General features: G+C 29.7%; 1 protein-coding gene across 6 annotated transcripts in view; it reads left to right on the top strand.

Annotated features, from left to right (window-relative positions):
• LOC145318889 (proton channel OtopLc-like) overlaps positions 1-24,113 on the top strand; it is a 101,459-nt gene that overhangs the window by 76,984 nt on the left and 362 nt on the right. For 5 of the 6 annotated variants that reach the window (XM_080160562.1, XM_080160563.1, XM_080160564.1 and 2 more), the window contains 19 exons: positions 381-424; positions 628-711; positions 808-917; positions 1,229-1,308; positions 2,655-2,726; positions 3,118-3,213; positions 4,508-4,608; positions 5,938-5,984; positions 7,154-7,248; positions 9,692-9,779; positions 11,298-11,382; positions 11,748-11,858; positions 14,386-14,444; positions 14,790-14,979; positions 19,429-19,580; positions 21,580-21,659; positions 22,521-22,568; positions 22,740-22,902; positions 23,471-23,510. In XM_080160562.1, the coding sequence (XP_080016688.1) occupies positions 381-424; positions 628-711; positions 808-917; positions 1,229-1,308; positions 2,655-2,726; positions 3,118-3,213; positions 4,508-4,608; positions 5,938-5,984; positions 7,154-7,248; positions 9,692-9,779; positions 11,298-11,382; positions 11,748-11,858; positions 14,386-14,444; positions 14,790-14,979; positions 19,429-19,580; positions 21,580-21,659; positions 22,521-22,568; positions 22,740-22,758 (1,561 nt within the window). In that variant the 3' untranslated portion in view covers positions 22,759-22,902; positions 23,471-23,510. The remainder of the gene's footprint in view (positions 1-380; positions 425-627; positions 712-807; positions 918-1,228; positions 1,309-2,654; positions 2,727-3,117; positions 3,214-4,507; positions 4,609-5,937; positions 5,985-7,153; positions 7,249-9,691; positions 9,780-11,297; positions 11,383-11,747; positions 11,859-14,385; positions 14,445-14,789; positions 14,980-19,428; positions 19,581-21,579; positions 21,660-22,520; positions 22,569-22,739; positions 22,903-23,470; positions 23,511-24,113) is intronic. The other variant, XM_080160561.1, reaches the window with a different exon arrangement.

The raw sequence follows: 24,113 nt of genomic DNA on the forward strand, positions 1-24,113 counted from the left end.
TTCAAATATAGTCATCATATGTTATAACATTTCTACATTACTAGACAACTGTCCTTCACTTACTAACAGCAGGTAGATAGATAGATAGATATACAGGCATACAACAAACATACAAGCACACAACCATACAAATAGATGGACAGATAGCTAGATAGACAGCGGTTCAACAGACTGAGAGACTGACAGATAGATAGACAGACATATTGAAGGACTGACCGACATACAAATTGAAAGACTGAACTATTGACAAACAGAAAGACAGACTGACCGACTGACAGACCAACTGACAGATAGACTGACATACAGACAAATACTATATATTGAAAGATATTTTCTCTAAATAAGTGTTTTTAAAGATGGTGATGAACATTCTATTTTAGGGAGAATCTAACAGCTGCAGGAGACCCTGAAGTTGGATCCATAGGTAATATATTATTGGGTGTAAATATTAACAAAGATGAACAAATAGCGGTATCAACATCTCCCTGAGAAAAAATCAAGAAAATCTTTCCTCGCGCTAATACCCACGAGCAAGCCTGGCGTTATATTTAGTTTATTTATCGTCTAACCTAGCCTACAAAAATGTTTATAAACATATAAACTTTATAAACATATCTTTAATTATAGGAAGCATTGGAACCCTGAAAAGAGCGCATATCTCAAGAAACAAAGTATCAAGAACAAGCTTCTACCTAAGGATCGGAGCTTTAGGTAAACTACATTTTTTGCGATAAATATACACCAAAAGAAACTTTGACAAGGCTTTTTGAAAACATTTTAAAATGTATGCAATATGTTATTATTTAGTTTTTGGACTGGGAACGCTGATTTTCAATGGTTTGGAGATTGCCATGCATGCTACCATGAATAACAGAAATTGTGTTGATAATATTGTTATTGCCCATCCTATTCTTCAGGTATTAAACTATTTCATTATATTTTTATCTGTTCAAATATATCTATCAACATATCTACACCTTCTGGCTGAAGTTTCACAAATTTTTACAAAGTGCCTATTAGAGCAAAAGAAAAACCTATACCCCTTGAAATAGTTTGAAATAATCTGTGAGGGTTAGGTTAGGTTATATTAGGTCCAAAGTAGCCCCGCAGAGTTAGGACTACGCAATTATAGCCCCCTCCCCCCCCCCTCCCACTCGCTAAGCTCTTTGAGTCGAAGCTCCAATTCGTCATAATTTTACAAGAAAATTAATTAAATATTTATACTTAGGCCCTATTTACCTTCCTACAGATGCACTTCTTGTTCGTCAACTCGACGGTCATTGTTGAAAGATTTGGACTCATGGCAAGGTAAAAGTATAAAGTAGCGCAGCTTCTCTAAAATAAGAATATGTATATATGTCTGTCCACCAAAACTGCAAGGCCAATTGCTTTTTTTTTGAAATAATTCCTAAACATTATAGGGTTTACTTAAAATAAGGTTTTGATAATTATACAGTACCTACCAAAAATTTGGATTTTAGAGTAAAACACTTTATTATTTCTTTAAATTTAGCAAATTATGTTATTGCTTGTGCTTGTTAGTTATGTTAGCACACTATTTAATATTCTTGACCATTTTAATATATGATATTTACAAGAAAATCTGTATAGCCATAAAGGACAAGTTGAAACTTAGGTTGGACTTTCGTAACACATTAACATATCGTTAGAATAGGATATTATTTCCACTTCTACTTTGACTCACTTTTAAACAAATACTTTTTCTTTTTACTTCTGTGTTTTGCGAATATGAAACATTACATTATTGTAAAAATGTGCGGCAATGATTACACACCAAAATTTAAGACACCATGGAATCTGTCCCGATTTTGTATAACTTTTGCGGAACATGTTCCAGTTACGTCATATTTTTCTTTCCCGAAAAAGGGAAGGGGGGAAGAAAATCTCTTCAAAAGAGATGGGGAAAACCCCCTTTTCTCCCATCTCTTTTTTCTTCCCCCTTCCCTTTTTTTTCTTTCCCCCTTCCCTTTTTCGGGAAAGAAAAATATGACGTAACTGGAACATGTTCCGCAAAAGTTATACAAAATCGGGACAGATTCCATGGTGTCAAAATTTAATACCAATTTAAAATGGTGTTAAGGCTTAGTTTTATATCCTATAATAACACGGAATAGAGCTATTAAAAGGACTAAATGTTTTTGGGTTAAAGAGAAATTTTTTCTCAGTAGCGTAGGTTCTTTAAACGTTGAGTAGGTTCCTTTGTTTTGCATAGTTAAACATAATTATTAGAACAAGAGGCGTGCAGAATTGTGGAGTATCCCCGGCAATATACTACATCTGCTAATTGTCCATTTCCCTACAGTCCCATGACAAGCGTCTACACCCCAAGGTGTAAAAGTGTCAAACACCCCTTAAATTCCAACGCACCCTTGTAGCAAAACCTGTGCACGCCACTGATTATAATTCTGTATTTTATCTTCATTAAGTTAGCTAAGCATTTGATAAGAAAATGTAAGTTCAAGTAATAAAGCAAAACAGAAAATGATAATTATTATAATTTTCAAAGATTTATTTCTTTCAAAAAGGACATTTTAAAGGTCTATCCTAAAGCAAATGCATAATATTATTATTTCTTATAACCAACAATGGAAAGAACAGCTGTAATAATTTTTGCTAATGGTTTTGTTGTTTAGGTTTGGGTTTATCCATCTGGTGGCGACAAACCTTTCTCTTTGGGTTAGAACCATCATTTGGGAGTCAGCTAAGTGAGTATCAGTATTTTCCTCATATTTTATTTTTAATTATACCTTTTATAGAAACTACCTAAAGCTTGTCCGTCAGTCCAAACTACCTAAATATCGTAGTAAATGGATACACCATATATGTATAAAGCCATTTATAAGCTCGTCTATCTTGTTATATTTTTTTTATAACTAAACGTTTTATAACACCCAGAGTTTGTCCGTCAGTCTAAACTATCTTTCTATCTATATATAGTAGAGATAGGATACACCATATATATCTGGGTAGGATATTTATTTACTAACTATCCATCTACCAGTTCATTTATTTTATATGGGGATGCTAGACTGAGCAATCTATTTTTATCCGTCGCACTCTCTATCTACCGTATTATTAACTATCTATCTATGTTAGTGAATGGATACACCATGTATATGTTGATAACTTGAAAAAGATATCCAGTGATGTTATCAAAGTTCCGGATTCTCCTCTCTCTTTTGGTCTGGACAGGTAAATTATTAATTTTTAGTTGCGCAGCTATAGAGAGAGGGATTGTAAATATATCTAGTACCCAAAGTTTTTATCGTTAAAAAATTTGAGTACTTTTATTAAGTTTTGATTTGACTGTTTCAAATTAATAAAGTTCAAAGTTTTTAACAAATAATTCTAAAATGGTTATTTTTTGTATTATATCATCATTAAAGATGTATTCATTGTTACTTGTCTTATCCCTTCCAAGCAGCTACTCTATAATCTGGGTATGTATGGAGTATTACTTTTGTCCGTCCTATAATGAAGTAATTTTATGTCATGTTTTATTATACAATTTCAAAATATATATTTTTTACCTTTCGAAATTTACCAGTTCATTTGTTTAATGTTTTTTTTCTCATTTGAATGCCCTTGAGACCTACAAAACGATGATCTTTAAAAAAAATATCTCATTTTAAAAGATTATATTGAATAGGGTGTGTGCTTATAGATTTTTTAGTAGCGAAGCTACTCTATAATTCACAATGTCCGTCCGTCTGTCCGTCTGTCCGTCCGTCTGTCCGTCTGTCCGTCCGTAATTAATGAATTGGGGGAAACGTGATTTTCTCGGCTCCTATAAAAGATAGAGAGCTGAAATGTTTTGACAACATTCCCATCAATAAGGAACACGATTAACTATAAAACATCAATGGCGGTCGGACTGCTTTTTAGCAGGTTTTAGGCTATTTTTTATATTTTCCAAATTTTCCCCATATCTTTGGTGTTTATGGTCCGATTTTCGAAATTTTTTCAGTTAAAGATATCAAAATTAAATTTCCTGTCGTTTGAAGAAAACAACAATGACAGTCAGACTGCCTTTTTGCAGGTTTTTGGCTATTTTTTATATTTTTCACATTTTTACCCATATCTTTGGTGTTTATGGTCCAATTTTCATAAATTTTTCAGTTAAAGATATTAAAACTAAATTTCTGGCGTTTTAAGAAAAGAAACAATGGCGGCCAAACTGCCTTTTAGCAGGTTTTTGGCTATTTTTATCTTTGGCATTTTTGGTACAATTTTAAAACTTTTTTGCATTAACAGTTTCAAAATATTTTTCCAATTGTTAAGTGCATCTAGTATGTAATTTACTTTGACCATCTTCATCATACAAAATAAAACAAGGTTTCATGTTTATTTTCTCCAATAAATCTATTATTGATTTTAATAAATACACTTTAAATCTACTTCTACGTATTCCCATCCACAATTTTTGTGCTTCGCTACTTATGGATGTTGTCATCCTTGTTTAAACTTACAATTATTATTTTTTCAGTGATGACTACGCGTTTAGAGATAGAATTGACATTGGAAATTATGATTATACTGGAGGATCTGATTTGAGGGCTAAATCTTTTATTTCTCAGTTTAATAAAGGTAAGTTTATTTATATACCATTTATATATTTAGTTATATATCTATCTATAGTCTATCTATGTATCTGTTTATCTATTTTAATTTCTGGAATATCTGCGTTAAAATTCTTTCATTGCCCAGTCTAAAAAGGATTCTACATATTGATAATTCTTTCTGTCATCCTGAATCACTATCTATCTATCCCTACTTTAGAGTTTTTCTATTGGTAAAAGTGATTTTGTTTATAGGAACATAAAAGTAGATCACCTTCATTTATGTGTTAAGGTTTAGAGTAGAGTATAGAGATGTATCACAGTGCGTTCGAAGGTGCTTTGACTTTTGTCTCAGAACCTAAATTGGGACATAGTGCATTTCATTACCCTAGGTTAGGTAACTTCATTTCTTTTTTCAATAAAATCTAAAATGCAGCCGTTTTTGAGAAAATTAGATTTGAAAATTTTTAGTTCAATTTTCATCTGCTAGGAGTTACCGCAGAATCATGACAAGAAAAGCAAAGATTTTTTATTTAAAATTCTGAACAAGTTTGCTTTTATGAAGTCTTTCATAAAACCTCTCTATATATGATTTATTTAAGACTGAATTTTCGTGACCTTAGCAAAGCAACTGATAAAAATGGCCATTAATTAACTCCCTTCAGGAGTGGTTTTATGAGAAACTTTATGAAAGCAAACTTGTTAAAAATTTTAAATAAATAATATTTGCTTTTCTTGTCATGATTATGCGGTAACTCCTAGGAGATGAAAATTAAACTTGAAATTTTCAAATATAATTTTTTTAAAAAACGGCTGCATTCTAGATTTTATTGAAAAGTGAAATGAAGTTACCTTACCTAGGGTAATGAAATGCACTATGTCCCAATTTAGGTTCCGACACAAAAGTCAAAACACCTTCATAAGCATTGTGGTATGTTTAGTTTTTATGATTTGAAGAGTTTTTAAAACTGATTTTAATATTTTTTGATGTCGTTTTTTTGGATGGTTTGTAAGACTAAATATGTAGCAGGCCGTTTTTGTCTGTTTTTCTTACATTTTCCCCTTTTTTAAAACCTTTTTTAGTGCTATTGAAACACATAAACCAGTCGTTTTTTAACTCTATTGTTAAAAACTGTATTGGGGCTGGGTTAGATTAGATTGAAAAGCGCTGTTCTGTGTTTAACTATTACTTTTATAGCCAAGAGGTCGCATGGGTTAGGTTAGGATAGATAGATAGAAAATAGAAGGAATTTTTTTTGCTCTGCGGAATAATTTTAAAACAAAATAAATACAAAAGTTTTCGTATCTTTATTATTAACTTTTTTATAAATGTTATTAATTATTTTGTTTTATTTAGAAGGATGTAACAGTACCTTCCCTGTTTCAAACAAGCATATCGGACAAGTAAGGTTTTTTTTTCTTTTAGATCAAACTATTTTTTAAGGTTCTATTGAAATTATCTATAGTAAATAAAAACCCTAGTTTTAATGTCTTTTTTACTGCCTTACAAAATACTGGAAAAAAACAGTACTATTTTTTGCATTACTCTCTGTTGTCCCTTGACAACTTTTATGCCATTTTCAACTAATATTTAAGTTAGTTGCGAAGCCTTCTGGTTCTCATAACTAAAATATATCTGTATGAAAGACACATCCTTATATAATTGATTTAACTTTAGTCTCTTCAACATTATTACATTTAAACTTCAAAGCTTTACCTTTCTGGGATGGGTAGGAATTACACTTTTACAAGGATAATTTCGTCCAAAAATATTTGTAGAATTAAATATAATGTGTTTTTCCTCAACTTGCCTAGTCGAGAACAGACACCGCTCTCTTTATTTTGAATCAATTAAAAATAAGGGGGAGGGGGGTTGTTGTTGGTTAGGTTTTAATACGTCTATTTTTCTCTTTAGGGCAAGTTTAGTTTACTTATACTGTTATTTACATTTCATTAAAAAAAATAATAGGGGTTTCTGTGCTCGCTAGGCTCTTTGAGGGAGTCCCCGTTTACAATGTATCTGTGATATTTAGTCCCCAAATAAGTATTAAAAACTTGAGTAGTAAATTAATTTGTTTTATATTTTCTTTACAGTTAAAATAATAATTTTCAAGATTTTAATTTCTAGTCCATTCCATTTTTTTGTACTCCATACTTTTTTTGGAAGATTTTGTAAGTTAAACTTGCTCCTTTTTAGCATATTTTTAAAGTAAGGATTAATTTCAAAATTGGTTTATTTGAATTTAGCAAAGTATTTGATTTAAATTTAATTATTAATACTAAAGTTAGGCCTCCAAATGGGTTCTAAATTGCTTTGAAGGTCTTACATACCTATATTTCAAAAATTACAATATGATCTGTCAGCTACACTATAAATACAGGATTTATTTCAAATATTTTTTTTCATATTTAGGATGCTGTGAGTATTGGTTTAAAAAATATGACGTAACAAAAAAAATTAGCCAATGAGAGTCCACTACGCATGCCGCCATTGGTCAATAACGTCCTCTCATTGGCTAATTTTTTTTGTTACGTCATATTTTTTAAACCAATACTCACAGCATCATATTTAGGTTATATCTCTGTATGCTTGTTTCAACGACAACACCTTGGGACGCCTCTGGACCTCGTCTATGCCCTATCTTTTCCCATTCATTGTAGAGTATAGGTAAGAATTTTAACTAATAAAAGAGTGACATTGACTTAACTATATTCACAAATGGAGAAAAATTTTTTTTAGATTGTTAAATGAAAGGGAAAATATGTATATTTGATATCTTCAATAATAAAACTTTTTCTGGGGATGAAAGTTTTACAAATCCGTTTTATCATTTGTCGGCTCCAAAAACATAGTTTTTAAAAGCGAAGCTTTTCTATAATTAGGGTCGGTCCGTCCGTCCGTCCGTACGTCCGTCCGTCCGTCACGGATAGCTTTTTTCGTTAATTTAGACATGTTAGAATTGTCCTATCGATTTCAAATTTTGCATGGTGATTCCTTTAGTAGTTAGGTACGATTTAGAAAGCGTAGCAACTCTATAATCATTACGAAAATGTCCGTACGTCCATTTTAAACATGTTGATTTTTTTACTTTTTTAAATAGCTTTTTTCGTTAATTTAGGCATGTTAGAATTGTCCTATCGATTTCAAATTTTGCATGGTGATTCCTGTAATAGTTAGGTACGAGTTAGAAAGCGTAGCAACTCTATAATCATTACCAGAATGTCCGTACGTCCATTTTAAACATGTTGATTTTTTTTACATTTTTAACAACAAATTTGTATTTGACCTAATTATCCGATTGGTCTGATTTTTGGTATACTGATTCCTGGGACAACAAAGTACAATATTATAAGCGAAGCAACTCTATAATCAAGTCCTAAAAATGTAAGTATGTCCATAATCATTATCCTGTATCAAGCAGTTTTTCAACAAATTTACTTACAATTTTGCTTTGACTCTTATACATTCGCATTCTGATTATTCAGTTCTGACATTATACAAGTGTTAATGTCCGTTTGTCCGACCGTTTCAGAGCTTCGCTTTTATGGATGTTGTCATCCTTGTTTTTTATGTAATAATGGGATAATTTTACCATATCTTAGAATAAAATTGTTTATTTATTTTAAAATTATAATTTTAAAGTTTACGGAGAACAATTTTAAATTGCACTGTAGTTCATATATAGGTTAGTTAAACTTTACTCAGAAATATATACTTCCTGAACAAAAGTTAAGTAGTTATATCATAATTATAATTGCGTCAAATCAGTAAACAAACAAGTAAAGAGTGGTATTTTCAAGCAAAAAAGAAACTGAATTAAATTGTTCAAAATTTGCAAAATATTGAAAAACTTTTCCCCATAACTTAAACCTTGATTCAACACTTTATAAACCTCAAGATAAAGTACTTTAGAACATCTAGATATTATCATATATTTTCTTTTTTATACATTTTTTCTACCAACAAAATCATCATATTTATCTATCATTAGATTAAGATCATAAAAGTAATATAGATTTTTGTTATGGTAGATTTATAAACACAATTTTTCATTTATTGATTGGTTTGTATAAACCTTCAGTGTCCAATTTTTTTCGCCATTATGTTTAATCTTCACATGGGGTAATTTTGTTAATCGTATTGTAGTCTTTAATCTCTGCTTGTTATATATGATGGTAAATTTGTTTGAAAGAAAAAATAATAGATGATATCAAAATGCAGTGCATATGAATCTAGAACATTGCACTGTCATTCAAATATAGTAGCAAAACATACTGTAAAATTTAAAGTTACATGGTGTTTGTATATCCATTAAAATGACCTCATAAGAGGAAAATTTCAAATATCATAAGGTCTGTTCATCAATAAACCATCTTTATATTACCTTAGCAGTATTTGGGCTATTTTTACTAATAATTTGATAAACATACTTTGGTTGTTTGGTTTTTGCATTATGATACAGCAAAACAATTGATAAACATTTTGCATTTTTGAAAACGAAAAGAACTTTTCACTAAACAAATGGGTATTGGTTTCATTTTCTAATTAAAGTGGCTGAGCCCATAGCAAAAAAAAGATTTGTTTTCGAAGTAGTTATGCACGGAAACCATCCCATGACTTTACTTTTAAAAATAAATTGCCTAATACTACCAGCAGTCCTATTGGAAGCTTCCCTACAATTGATAACTCTATCACTTTAATAGTTATCGAAACCTTATGTTTCGGACAAAATAAAGCTTCTTTCTTTTCATAATAGGACACAATTTTGTATAACAAATACATATCTTATGCTAACTTAGAGCAAATAAGATTAAGATCATTCGTTACGACGATTTTAACATAACTAAATTTAAGACCAGAACTGTCTGTAACAGACCCTACTGACTAAGTCTTACTGTATAAAAACATCTTTTTTTAAAAGCTTAACAAATAGAAAAATGAAAATTAGAATGGGGGCAAAGTTTAGGAAAGGGGACAAAAAATCTGAAGATAATAAAACTGGGTAGGGAAAACTATTTTTTGAATATTTGTAGTAGCAAAATGTTAGTCTGCCCTGTTTTGTAGATTTGTTTGTCCCTTTTCCTTGCAAAGTTTCTTTTCTAATTTTCAGAGTTGAGATTGAAATCCATTTCAGCCTGATAGCCGCAGCCGTAACTTACATCATGTGGAGGTCTGTCGGTCAGGACAAGCTTAATGAGGTAAGATTTCATGTAGCGCAGCTATTCTTTGATTAAATCAAACTGTATATCATTCCGTAAGTCATCAGACCATTTTATTGTTTTACTAGCATTGGTTTTGCATTCAAAAAGGGTTCAGGAAGGGTTTGAAAAAATAGCCTAAAACCAAAACAAGGCTTAAATCTTAAAATGAAATAGTCTTAAACCATCCCAGTACCTAAGTTAAGATTTCCTAAACCTAATTGTATCAGTAGCTATTAAAATTTGAACTTATATTTAAACAGCAACAAAAAAAACAAAATAGATTTTGTTTTCATTATAAGTAAGATTACACACCCCTGTCAATTCTTTAAATATATAGAGATAAAAGTGCCTTAAAATTGATAAAAATAATTTAGTAACTTTTAATGTCTATACCTGGGTAGAATAATCTAAATGTAGTAGGTCGACTTTTACAGATTTTTGTACGTATTCCTATCTTTATACAGTTTGTTTAATGTGATTTTCTCAAGAGTGGCTAGTCAAGCATAGAACTCCATTCCCCTTATTTTGAAATAAATTGAAAATAAGGAGAGGGGGAAGGAATATTTTTTAGTTAGTTTGTTTATTATTTTAGTTCAGGTTAGGTTAGGTTATTTACGGTACTGAGTATATCATGTTATTTAATTGGTCCTTTGTCTGTTGGTTCATGCTACTTAAGACATATCATAAACTTATGTAAAAGTATTTCGTGATTTTTAAAATATGTTTAAAGGTTTATGACCACTCAATATCTGTTAATTAATTCACTTAGTCCGTTTGTCCAACCATAATATTTTGTGCTTCTCCTGTAAAGAAATCTTGGGTTGCTTCATTCTTATATATGGTTAAACAATGTTTAAATAAAAATGTGAAATTCATGTTTTGTTTGTGTGGTAAACATTAATCAAAAGGATCAAATCAGATTTTTCAGTATTGTAATCAATTAGTATCAAGATTAACACTGTACAAATCTTGTAAATCTATATTGGCTAACCTTCGGAAGATTACATGTAGAGTGATAAAAATACAGTTTAGACACTACGTGATACGAATATTACAACTTTGGGATATAGTTCATACATAAAGGTTGGGTTGTTTTATATAGAGCGCAAAAATATAGCAATACACTTTTAGGGAAAAATAAAAGTTTCGACCTTCGTCCAAGTATTACATCTTTGATATAAGTTTATACATTAAGGTTAAGTTGTTTTATATACAGCGCAATAATATAGCTTTGGTCAATACATTTTAATGGAGAAATACCTCACCCCTCCCACCCCCCCCTCCAAAAAAAAGAAGAAATATTAGGATGTCCTTAAACATATATGTATGTTTTAGTGGAAAATTTTAAGAAAAACATACTAGTTGTTTTTTCATCACTCCAATGTATATTCAATGGATTTAAGTATTATTAATATTGTTTTGTATATAAAGAAAACTCTGATTTTCGCAATAAATACAAAGAATTTCATCATTCACTGTAAAAGTGCAACTTTTATTTATTGATTTGGTATTCAGATTGAGGGCAAAAAGATGGATTCGGATAGAACTTCAACTAAGAAGAGAAATTATTGGAGAGTTGATTGTCAAAGCGCCAGCAAAGGTAAAAGATTTTTCATCAGTGGTTCCTTTTTTTGACTTATAGGGAGGGAGGGGACAATTGATTGTAAATCAAAGTTTTATGAACACGTTCTCTCACCCCTTGGCTCAAAACTTTAAATTTTGAGTTTCCAGCCTTACCAACTTTTTACATGAGGGGTAATTTTGTTTATCTCTTTTATGTAGTACTTTACTAAAACTATATTTAGATGAATGGTTTTATTAATACAAAGTTTCATATTTTGTTTTTATCCAATTTATATCATATGTTAGTTTGAATATCAAATTTCTTTTTTCAAAAGATATTTTTAATTAAAAATGATTTGAAGTTTTGAAACAAACTAATTAATTAAAGTTATTATTTTTCAGGCCTTTTCTTGGGTTTGTTGTGTTTGGTTGGTGGAATTATAATTTTGATTATCTTCTTTGTGATGAAGGACAACTCTGAGTTTAAAGGCCAGATGTTTTGGATCTATTCTGGTGAGTCATGGAGTAGTTAGATATACTTTAGATATATATGAAGATAGATAGTTTGTAGAGAGATTGAAAAATGTAGTTTGTATATAGATAAATAGAGTTATGATTGTCTAAAACTTAAATATATAGCGCTTTAGATACTTAGTTGGATATATGGATATAGAGAAACCCGAGAGAAAGAGTACATTGTACTGTAAATAACACTGGTTTCCAAAGTTTTATAACAACGTAATCTTATTAGAAGGTTTATAAACATGAGGTTCTTTTATCAAATTGTGATTTGTTAGTTCCAAACTAGAAGTGTTCATTTATCCCCTAAAAACCCTGTTTTATAGTTAGATATACCTTGATTGATATTTAGATAAATTTATAGATATACATAGATATAGAAAGAACAATTATTGATAAGATAGGTTAATAGGGTGAAATGAAGACAATAAAAAATAATTGCATATATGTATGAGTAAACTGCACAAAATGTATCTCATTTGGCTTGGAGGCGAAGCCACAAGTAGATATATGATAGGTAGATAGCTAGAAAATTATAGAAAGTGCATTAATTTTTATTAAAAACATTTGCAAATGACAAGTTAAATGACCTAAACTAAATTCTACAGTAACATTAAAGTAAATATAATTTGTTCAATACAAAAATTTTAGCTAATAAATGAAGGATAAATATTTTTTTTTTATTTGGCCGTTCAGTTAACTTTATTTACATATATGGTTTGTTCAAAGATATGTTTTTTTTTTATATTCCTTGGATAATTTTGCATTCATTACAAAATCCCTGCATCCATGAATTTTGCTACAGTTCGTGCAATAATTTTATTATTCAGGGATATGACATTGGGCGATAAATCATGTTCATGAATGATTTGTGGAATAGTTTATGCTACTCAATAGATAATAGCCCGCAAAGTTTTTTAACTAATGTATTTAACTAATGTATTAAACTTTTTTTAGAACTCTTGATAGTATAACTTACAGTCTAATATCCACTTCCGCCCTGAATCATTTACATTATTTGTATCATAATTTTTTTACATTAGCTAACGTACTTTAAAGGTATGGTTACAGAGATATACACCTGGAGGTTAAATTATTTCTTCAGTAAAATACAAGGCATACCTTTAATCTTTAAAATTGTAGGACGATTAATCTATCTCTTATTGATTATCCCTAATTGATATTAAATTTAAGTATTGGACAATGTCTTTCAGTAGTAAAACTACTCTATAATTCGAAATGTCCGTTCACCAATTGTCCGTCTGAAATAAGCCGTTAGGGGAAACGTAAATATCTCGGCTGCAATTCAAGGTAGACGACTGGAATTTAGTTTTAAATCCATGTACTAATTTAGTATATAAATTTGGTTTTGTGTTTTTTACTCTTTAAGTACATATATGGTTATTTCTGATATAAAACTGAATATCTGCTTTACTTTATTCATTGGTCCACCATTGGTTTTCATGTCCAGAAAATATGGAAACTTTGGGCTGTAGTTTTTACATGTTTTTAGTTTTAGTTTTACTCATATTGTCTTTTTCATTGTTTTGATGTCAGCTTGTTTTTGCTGCGCTACTTGTGCTTCTTAAGTATTCAAGTTCTTAAAACTCTGTTATGTAATAAGAAATAAGTGCATAAATTCTGGAAACAACGTTGTTTTACAACAATTCATTCCAGAGAGTTGGGAATCTAAGAAATTATGACCCATTTGTGTAGAATGGTAATGGGGTTGGGGTTGCTAATAAGTTTAATCTTTTGAGGTGACCTCACTTTTCCTTTATTAATTTTGCGGGAGATATTTTTCATTATTAGAAAAACCCTCGCCCCGATGGGTGATAACCATCCTGGGCCAATATAAAACTTCACCGAACATTGTAAAACAATCGGTCCACCCGGTTACGAGATCTTAAAGGGCATACATACAAAGAAGCTTGCTTTATCATACATGATTGTGCTAAAATGAAGATAGATCCTTTACTATTGTGTGCTTAAACACATTCTCTTTCTCTCATTCTATACATTTTCTTATTAGTGGCGGAGCAACTCCATCATTTCTTGTCTGTAAGTCTATATATTGTTTACATACGTCTTCGCTAGAGAGGAAAGAGAGGACAATATAATAGACTAAAACCACCTAAATGTTTCAAATTGAAACTAATAATACAAAACAACTTACATACATACATAACATAATTAAAATAGATTAAAATGTATTTTATTAAAGTTTGCTCTATGAATAAAATTATTCTTGTTTATGTTTTCTTGTTTTAATGTACAAAGAGAGAAAATTTATGTTTGTTTGTCCGTCAGTCTTAATTTAGTAGATATTCATTGACCTTCTCCCCCTTGTCCTTCCCTAAATCAAATTTATAGCATATTTAAAAAAAAACACCAATAAACCATATCATTATGTGAAAGGTTCGAAACCTTCATTTAGAATTAGCAAATTTGCTTTCTATTGAAAGTATAACCTAAATAAAGGTATTTAGTTATGTTCTCTATATCATTTAACTTTGTTTAGGAGCTGAAATTGTTATCCTGTCGCTGGCAATATTCTCATCCATTGCTGGTTTTGTACAGGTATAATATATTATCCATATACCGCTTAAGCTTGAAACTATCAGTTTCTAAAATGTAATCTGTGTCATAACTAAAGACGTTAAAAAATATATATAACATTACTATATAAAGAATGATATGGTAGTAAGATTAGTTCCATAGATAGATTAAACAGACTATGGTATTGAATTGTCTGGTTATTTAGATTTGTAACCTTCTAGCTTATTTTGACCATACTTTACCAAACCTAAAGGAATCACCAAATAATATATTATTACAATGTCGTTACAAGTAACTGAAAAGACTTCACCATGCCATTATTTTCTATATTTTTGGCACATCATTTATTTATTTATTTTATTGTAGATACAAAAGCTGTCACACTCCTTCACCGTGCCCTACGACCTTGACTCTCTGTTGTCTAACGTTACCATCACTGGCGCCTACATCTTTGCAGTGTTCAGCATCCTGGCAGCTGTCATGAGCATGACTAATCTCATGAGCATCATTGTCTTTGCTCAGAGCTCTCTTCTACTCATTCAAATTTCTTTACAAGGTAAGCAGTTAGATAGATAAACAGATATATGGTGTCGGTGAGATAAATAAACAGACAGAAAGACAAACAAACCAATAGAAAGACAGATAGACAAACAGAAAATAAACGGACAGACAGGCAGGCAAACATAGGGTAAGACATTTAGTTATTCAGACAATCAGACATTAAGACAGATAGACAGACAGACATTCAGACAGTCAGATATTCAGACTAACAGACAAATAAACAGAGAGACAGTTAGACAGTTAGACGAAAAGACAAACAAACAAGGAGAATGACAAATAAGGAGATTTTTCAAAAGAGTCCGATAGACAAACAGATAGATAAACAGATAGACAGACAAACAAATAGACAGATAGAGGGACAAAGAGATAAACTAATAGTCAAACGTTTCAAAACTAAATTAACAGATAGATAAATTGGGATATATACTTGTATTGATTCTTTTCCAATATATTACAAGAGATGAATATCAATATTCTAGGCTTTAATACAAAAAAATATAAATATACTAGCGGCTAAGTACTTAGAGGCCTCTAAGGGCACAGGTAAAAGAAGTGGGGAAATCGACCCTAAACTTTCAATCTTAGTTTTAAAGTTACTAAATTTCTTTTAGAGAAAAGGTGGATTTTTTCTAGGAGCAATTTCATAGGGAGTGTGGAGGCAACCTCATCTAAAATATTTTTTAACTTTCCCATTGATAAAAATAAGGATCAAATCGTCTAAATGTTAGATATTTCTTTTTACTAAAAATAAACATACCTGTTTTAAATTAGCGTATATAAATATTGATAGTAAGTAGAAAAGGGATAATTAATCTCGCTCTGTGCCTCTATAATCTAATATATTTATTGTTTATGGATAAAATATTTTATCACATTTAATGTGATAATGTTGATATTATCATATTCAAAATAAATGCTGTAATAAGCTTTAAAATATTTAAACACTAGTCTCTCATTGGACACAAAATGACGTCCAATAAGAAAAAGGAATAAAAATATTGGAAAGAAAATTATTTTATTTCAAAATTAATTCTTGGCATTTTGGAATAAAAAATATAGGGGAAAGAAAATTATTTATTTCAAATTTATTTCTGGTCTTGAAATAATATTCATTATTTTATTTTAATTCGAGTGTCAACCAATAAGAAATAGGCATGCTGTTTTAAAAGTTTGGAATAAAAATTATTATTTTTTGTCAATTCCTTGTTTCAGAGTATAAAATGAGAATAAATTTTCCAACATCATTCTTGATTTCTAATTTAACATTTCATACAGTTGGTAATATTTATTTCAACATTTTTTGTCATTCAAAATCAAGTGTCACAAAAATAATAATATTTAACATAAAAAAGAAATTTTTAAAATAATTTTGTTTTCTTTATTTGTTGAAGATTGAAGCCCAAGCTTTTTCTGAGGGGGGAGACCCCCCTCAACCCCCCCTCTCCTGAGGGGGGAAACCCCCCTCGACCCCCCCCCTGACGCTCTCTTCTTTAAATCTTTCATTATTTCTGTAATTTATTCTAACTATCTTATAAATTTCAAAACATGAGATAAAAAGGAAATAATTTGCTGTACATTATTAAAAAATTTAAAAATTGTAAAAAAAATTCCAACATGATTTTTAATTTTAAATACAAGAATATTTTTTCCTATATGATATGTTTAATTTAAATACAGTAATAATTTTGTACTGTGGAATTGAAGAAATAAATGCTGTACATTAGAGTGGCTTGATTTTCAATGATTTTCTAATTTTAAATGTGCTACATACACTTTCTGTCTGAACATCATATAAGAGACCAAAAAATGAAAAGAAAATATTTTGAATAATGGGGAGGCTCGCTGATGCATGTAAACTTTTAGAAAGACACTTGTGGGGAGAATTTTTTTTTTTTTTTGGGGGGGGGGCAATTATTTTTCTTTCAAAGTATAGCTTCATGCACCTTCCCAATTTTGTCTTGAAGAGTAGAATAAGAATAAAAAATCTGTTTTTAAAACTATTGATCCTAGCAAGAAAAATCCATAAATAAATTTAAAAACCAAGAGATTTTACATTTAATTTAAGATTTTTCATGCTTGGATGAATATTTTTTAAAACCAATTTGATATTCTTATATTAATCAACAAGACAAATTCAAAAAGATGCATAAAGCAATACTTTGAAAGAAAAAAAGTTGCACCTCCAGAATAAACTTCTAAAATTTTCAATGCATGGAAACAGCTTCCCCCCATTTTCCCTCAAGGACAAAATCAATTTTTTATATTTAGGTTTCTTATATGACGTTTAAACTGTAGATGTTGATTACAAATTCAATGTCCAAAATTGATCCACTCTACTGTACATTGTTATAATTTAATATTTGATGTGGGTATAAACATTAGATGGTCAATCTGACCCCATTTTTTTCTTAAAAAGAAACCTTTGTTCACTTTTTGTTGTATATGAAATACAGCCCTATAGGCAACATTATTTGCAACTAAATTTTGCAATGATATAATTTTTAGAAAGATAAATTTATTATAAGAAATTAAATTATTTATAACTAACTTATTATATGTTGTGTCATATGCTCCACATTATATGATGGAAGAAATATTTTCTTCAAATATTTCACCCAAGGAAAGCTTTAACCTAAGATATTCAACAATTTATAGCTGATACATAATGTAAACAAAATTCCCTTGTGCTGTCTCTAGGTTATCTCTATTGTATAAATGAACGTACAAAAGAGGAGGAGAGAGAGAAGGAAATAGACAGAAAAGTGAGGGAGGGGGGAGGGGGAAGAAATATAGAGAAAAATAGACAGAGATATTTATTGTTCACCCTTAGATGATGTAAATTTTTTGATAGACTTTTTTGAATTTAAGAAAAAGATAGAGAATGAGACAAAACCAAGTATCATATTTTATTAATATTGCTTATACAAGAAAGGTCATTCAAAATTATTTCACCAATATTAAGGTCAAGTGACAAAAATTTAAATTTCCACCTACTTCGCCCCCAGAGGGGGCAATAGTAGAAGGAAAATTCAAATTTTGATCACATGACCAAAATTGTTGAAATAATTTTAATATCCTTTCTAGCATTCACAATATTACGAAAATATGATAAATAACTAATCTATAACACTTTCGCATATGTTCCTAAACTACATGAATACTAGAATACATCCTATATACTGAAGTATCAGGATGTGTGTTTAAACGTTTTTTTCCCATTGAGGGTCCGTTTGTTACACAATTTTACCTTCCTTTAAAGGTTTAACATTAGGCCCTTGGGAAAAATCTTCACTAACCACTGAACCGATTAGGAGTTTTTTTTTGTTAACCTTCCCAACAGAAATTGTTCCTTGAAAATCTTTCTATTTTCTCGTCTATTTTTTAGCAGAAATTAATGATTATGTCCACACTTGGGGTTATATGCACATATAAATTTGCATTATAATAAGGTTGATATAATAGATCCCTTCATGGGATGAAATTGAATAGACCTGGTAAAAGATATATAAACATATTTAGAAATTTAGTGTTTGTATGAAATCAAACTTTAGAATATGCATTGTACCATGTAAGTCAGCATAGGAATATTGTAAGAATTGGGTATAGTCCCTTTCGTGGCAACGCACCTTCAGGGGCGATTCTTCGTTTTTTTTCACAGTAGCTTTTCTCCTATTCCTAGCCCCTGTGTGGGGCTCTATCCCTGCGGGGCCAATTGCCTAACCCTGTAGGGCAATCACCTAACCCAAAATAACCTAATCTAACCTAAAATTACCTATCAAAAGCCATTTTAAAAATACGATGAATTGCCCCTTAAGCGGCGTTGCCACGAAAGGGACTATTTTTAGAATTTTATAACAAAACGGATTAATTGAAGGAAAATTAAAACAACAGTATATTAGTCTCTGTCTTTTCTAAGTGTCTGTGTCCATCCCTCTATTCATAAACCTTTCAACAAAACTTTTTATTAAATATTTTATCATAATATACATATTGTAAAAAAAGTAGTCTATACTCAGTATAAATCTTGATAAAAGTTTTTTTTTAACTTTATTTCAGCAGGGCTGAAAATTCTATAAACATCCGCCATATTAAAAACATTTCTGAGCAATACTGAAAAATCATGTATTGATCGCATTATTGACATTTTACAAAAAAATGTATTGCCGGGGTTTTCGGCCCCTCTTAAATAATAAAATAGTTATTGATTTTATATAAGTAGCTCCGCTAAAGATCCTTATTTAAATAAGTTGTCTATATTAGCTAACTGTGGACAGTTATGGTTTCCCTTTTTAGGTTGTATTTTTTATCTATTTCAAAGGAGAATGTCTCAGCAAATACAATAAAATAAGCCACTGGAAAATTCTTACACATTTCGATCCCCAAGGGATGGAGTTCCTCACCCCCTCCAAATAAAAAATATTTGATTTATCTAATATTTTTACAGGGATGATAATGAGCGAGGCCGGACGGCGTGTGTGTATGACCCGGGCTCAACAAGTGAGCAAGCCTGGCAGACAGATCATCACCTTCCTCCTGTTCGCTAACATCACTCTCTGGATCCTCGATACCTTCATGTCACATAGAGATATTACCCAGGTATAAACAGGGATCTTAAGGGATAAGACAGTGGACGATAAATTTATGTATATTCCATATGCTTATAAACCAAATAAAATTCATAATGGGTTGAACAAATTTCTAGTTTAAACCAACCAATCCAGATTTTTAATAAAAAAATAAGCAAGCATATTCTATTTTTTTTTGTAAATTTTTGTTTTTATACTGGTCCCAAAAGTTTTACATATATATTATCTCATTCTTGAGTTAAAAAATACTTTTGCTCGATCTTGATCGGTTAGTAGAAATTTGCAGTGTCCAAACGTTTTTTTAAAACAAATTTCATTTAAACTGTTTTTAACCTATTTTTTTTATCATATATCAAAAATATACTATGACACCAGTAGAATCAGACTGCAGAGCCCAAATTTGAATTAAGTCCCCAATAAACTTTTTTTGGGGGATTTAAAAATCAATTTTATATGTTGCTGTGATCATTTTGATGGAAGCAAAAGCATTTTTTAGTTTAGGGTTAAATTGTTTCTTACAGAACAATTTGATGTGATTCAGATTATATCAATACAATAATAAAAACTCTACTCTGTTCGATGCAATTAATTTTTTTCTAAAACAATAATTTATAAAGAAGAAATTTAACATTAAAATAAAACATATTATTCTGAAGTCTGAACCAATTAGAAGCCTTGTTTCATTTCAGTTTTTACAATTCAAAAAAGAGTGTTTTCACAAAGTGACTTATTTCCAATGTAGTTAAATAATCTTTATTTAATTAAAATGAAAAGAATGAAAACTATACACATAAAAGATACATGCTTTTTAAAAATATTTAAAAAAATAAGTTTGAATAATCTTATATTTTATCATATTTGTATATGTGACAAAAAAAAATTTGTTGTATTGCGTAAACGTTTGTTGTCATCTTTCACTACTTAACCCTTTACAGCCAATTTTTTTGTGTTTTAAATAAGTGATGGAAAACAAGCACGATAAAGTTAATTAATTGATATATTGTAAAGAATTAAGTTTTTAATGAATTAATTTAGATGAAATCAAAAGCCTAATTTTACTCTATACCAGAATACTATATATATGAAGCAAAACACTCTAAAAGCTACGAATTTTACCCAAATAAAAAAAGACCTTTTGCTCTGATCAAAAATGACCACAGCAACAGTAAAATTAATTTTTAAATCCCCTCAAAAAAGTTTATTGGGGACTTAATTCAAATTTAGGCTCTGCAGTTTAATTCTACTGGTGTCATAGTATATTTTTGATATATGTTTTAAAAATAGGTTAAAAACAGTTTAACTACAGAATGGATTATTTTGTGTATCATACCTATTTAGGAGTGTACTTCAATTTATCATTCATTGTCTTGTGTTCTCTATTATTTAATATTGTAAAACTAAAAAGTATATAAAGTATATTTATTTACAGGTAATGTAATGTATAATTAGTATATTCCTAGTAATGTGTATTCATTCATTCTTAATTACTTAATTAATGCAGATTTAATTAACTAGACTTTACTTGATATTCAATGGGATACCTTAATTGGAATCATACGGAATAAGACAATGATTGTACCATTATCATTACCCAATAATGTTAAACAACATTACCCATTATTTAGATGAAGTCACCAAACAAGTTTCTAAAACACAAAATAAGATAACGTGTTTATAGAATGTTGGTTACTAGTATAATTTGCATTTCAGTGTCCAATATAATAATACTGTCAGGTGTAGCTATTCTAACAATTAATTCTACAAAAAATCACGAAACCTTTAAAAGTAATGTGGAAGTATATCTGTTTTTTTGATGTAATTGAAGAGGGGTGGGTAGGAAGGGGAGGAAAAGGGGAAGGAGGTTGTGGGGAAATTTTCCTTTAGAACTGTTTGTCAGAATCACATTCCCTTTTCCCTGGTTACTAGTAAAATTATATTTACCGACCATTCCCAATATATTAATGAACACATTCGCTTATTATTCCAATACTGAATATAATATTGTTTAGGTTGTCCAATCTGAATTCTATGGCCTGCTCGCTTGGGGAATCATCTCAAGAATTTCTCTGCCTCTTCTGATTTTCTACAGGTAGTATGTTTAGAAGTGCATCAATTTTGTCCCTACGTTTATTTCATACTGTTCCTTAATCCATGCAGAAGATCTGATAATAATTTTAAAAATTTAAGAACAGTATTGTATTAAGCATGGCAACTCTATTGGGTCATTACGAGAAAGCATAACTTATATCTGAAACAATTTGATTTGACAGGGTATTTCTTCACTGTACCAAATGAGTTCCAAATTAGAGGGAAGCTTCTTTCACGTCTGTTTAACTTTTACATTTAGACCTTATAGAGGGTTTGGGTTTTTATCTGCCCCTGCGACTTAAAATACAGAGCTTCTAGATGTTAATACCATAAAAAAAGTATCACTTTAAAATCGATAAAATATTGTTTTTTTTGTTTTTTTTGCTTCGCTTTTGTGGATATTTGTAGCACATTTCTGACCACTATCGTAGTGAAGAAATTACATTTGATAAATTGTTTTGTGTCCGCAATCACAAATATATAATCATTGCACTTTAAATCAAAAAATAATTGCAACATCTTTAGAAAGAATTCATCCATAGACAATTTTGCACAAGGATATCAAAATCCATTTAAGCTAAGCTAGAAAAAAACATATTTATTCAATATTATAATGGTTAAAGGACGTGTCCTGACTTGACAGCCATGCGGGGAACTTCAGGGGTTAGAATGTTTTTGGGAATGCAGAACAAAAAACGGCTTTAAATCTGCCGTGATAAATATGAATAGATTTTTTAATAAGAAACAAACATATGACTTTTTATGCTTGTAATCTTTGTTGTATCAAAGAAAAACTTAAAATAATCTACTCGAACCATTCCTTACAAAATTTATTAAACATATTATATTTTTTATATTTTAGATTCCACTCCTGCGTTGCCTTGGTCGAGATTTGGAAAAATACATATAGGTATATTTTGAGATTAATTTCTTTTGCTGTTATCATTTTATGTTTGGTTTTATAAACTCATTTTTGAAATCAAAGGTAGGGAAGTTAACTTGCTTCTCCCGTAAAGTGCGAGCACTAAGATTAATGTTTTATTTGTAAGTAATCTTTGATATATGAATGTAATTTTTTCAGAACCAAGGAGCTGTTGTGAGAGTCCGGACCTGCATCCAGCTATTCTTTCATCTATTCTCTTTTCTTCACTGCTAGAAATATCTGGCACAAACTTTTCTCTTCTGCAGAATCTTCCATCTATACCTCTTCTTTCTACTCACTGTCGTCTTGTTCTTCTTCACAGGTAAGTTCAAAATTTATGAAAAATTAGAAGTTTTTTTTATAGTGCCTGTAAAAAAATACCGTCATATTAGAAAAGTCCAAAATTCTAATATGACATAATTTGGGATTTTTCAGCCAAAAGTTTTGTAATTTAGTGCCTAGAAACAAGAAGGTAAATTTTAAAACTTTTAAAATTTTAAAAATCCTGAATCATGTCATATCATAATAATGGACTATTCTAACATGACGTCATTTTTAGAGTTACTATAAAGAGCTTTAAAAATGGAGAAAAAATTGCAGTTTATTTTTTTTCTTTCTATTTTTTGAAAATGTTTAACAATATCATAGAATTTATGCTTGTACTTATTAGGTAGGATGTCTTTTTACACCAAAAGATTTTGCTAACCATTGATCTAATAGTTATCCTTAATAGTCAAATCTTCAAACTATTTGTGGAATGACAGTAGTAGAACCTATCCATGTGTACTTCCTGTTAGATAAAATCCCTCTTCTTTAATATTTTCTTTACTATTATGTTTGAAACTAAAATTATCAAATAATTTTAACATTAACATTTTTTCTACTTTTAGATTGAGTTACTGTACCATGAGCCAAACTATACTTTGTCAGGCATAGTTGTAATCAAAATATTATTAAAAAGCATTCAAGTATTTGTTTGTACAAATCTCATATGTTGTTAATACGTACGATTTAACTATTATTTATGTTGTATTTAAATAATAATTTGTAGCTTCATAAAGTTGAAAATTATGTTTTTATTTGTTTTAAATTTGTGTAAAATCCTTATAAATCAGCATTTAATATTTCATGATTTTTAATTACTTAATTATCTAGTCAATATATTCTGTTTCTCTAAATATTGTAAAATTGCTATAAAATGTCTATCTATATCATATTTAACTTATTTTTAAATTCCGAAACCCTTGTACAATGTACATACTGAAATTTCAATATTAAAAAGAAAATAAAATTTACATTTTTCTCGCCCTGAAGTGTTTACTTTTCTTATTAAAATGCAAGGCGCAAGTTTCACAAATATTTTTTTTTGCAAAATTTTACACAAGCACATTTCTACACTTACTTTAATTATACTCTATTTATTTTCCTAATTTGCACTAATTTGGACCTCAAAGTTTTATTATAATGTTTTAATGTAGTTTTCTAGTTTTTGCAAAGAAAATAATGTTTATTGTTCCATACTAAATTTCAGGA

This window comes from Acartia tonsa, chromosome 5 (genome assembly GCF_053477335.1).
Source record: "Acartia tonsa isolate MP-2025a chromosome 5, ASM5347733v1, whole genome shotgun sequence".
NCBI lineage: Eukaryota > Metazoa > Arthropoda > Copepoda > Calanoida > Acartiidae > Acartia > Acartia tonsa.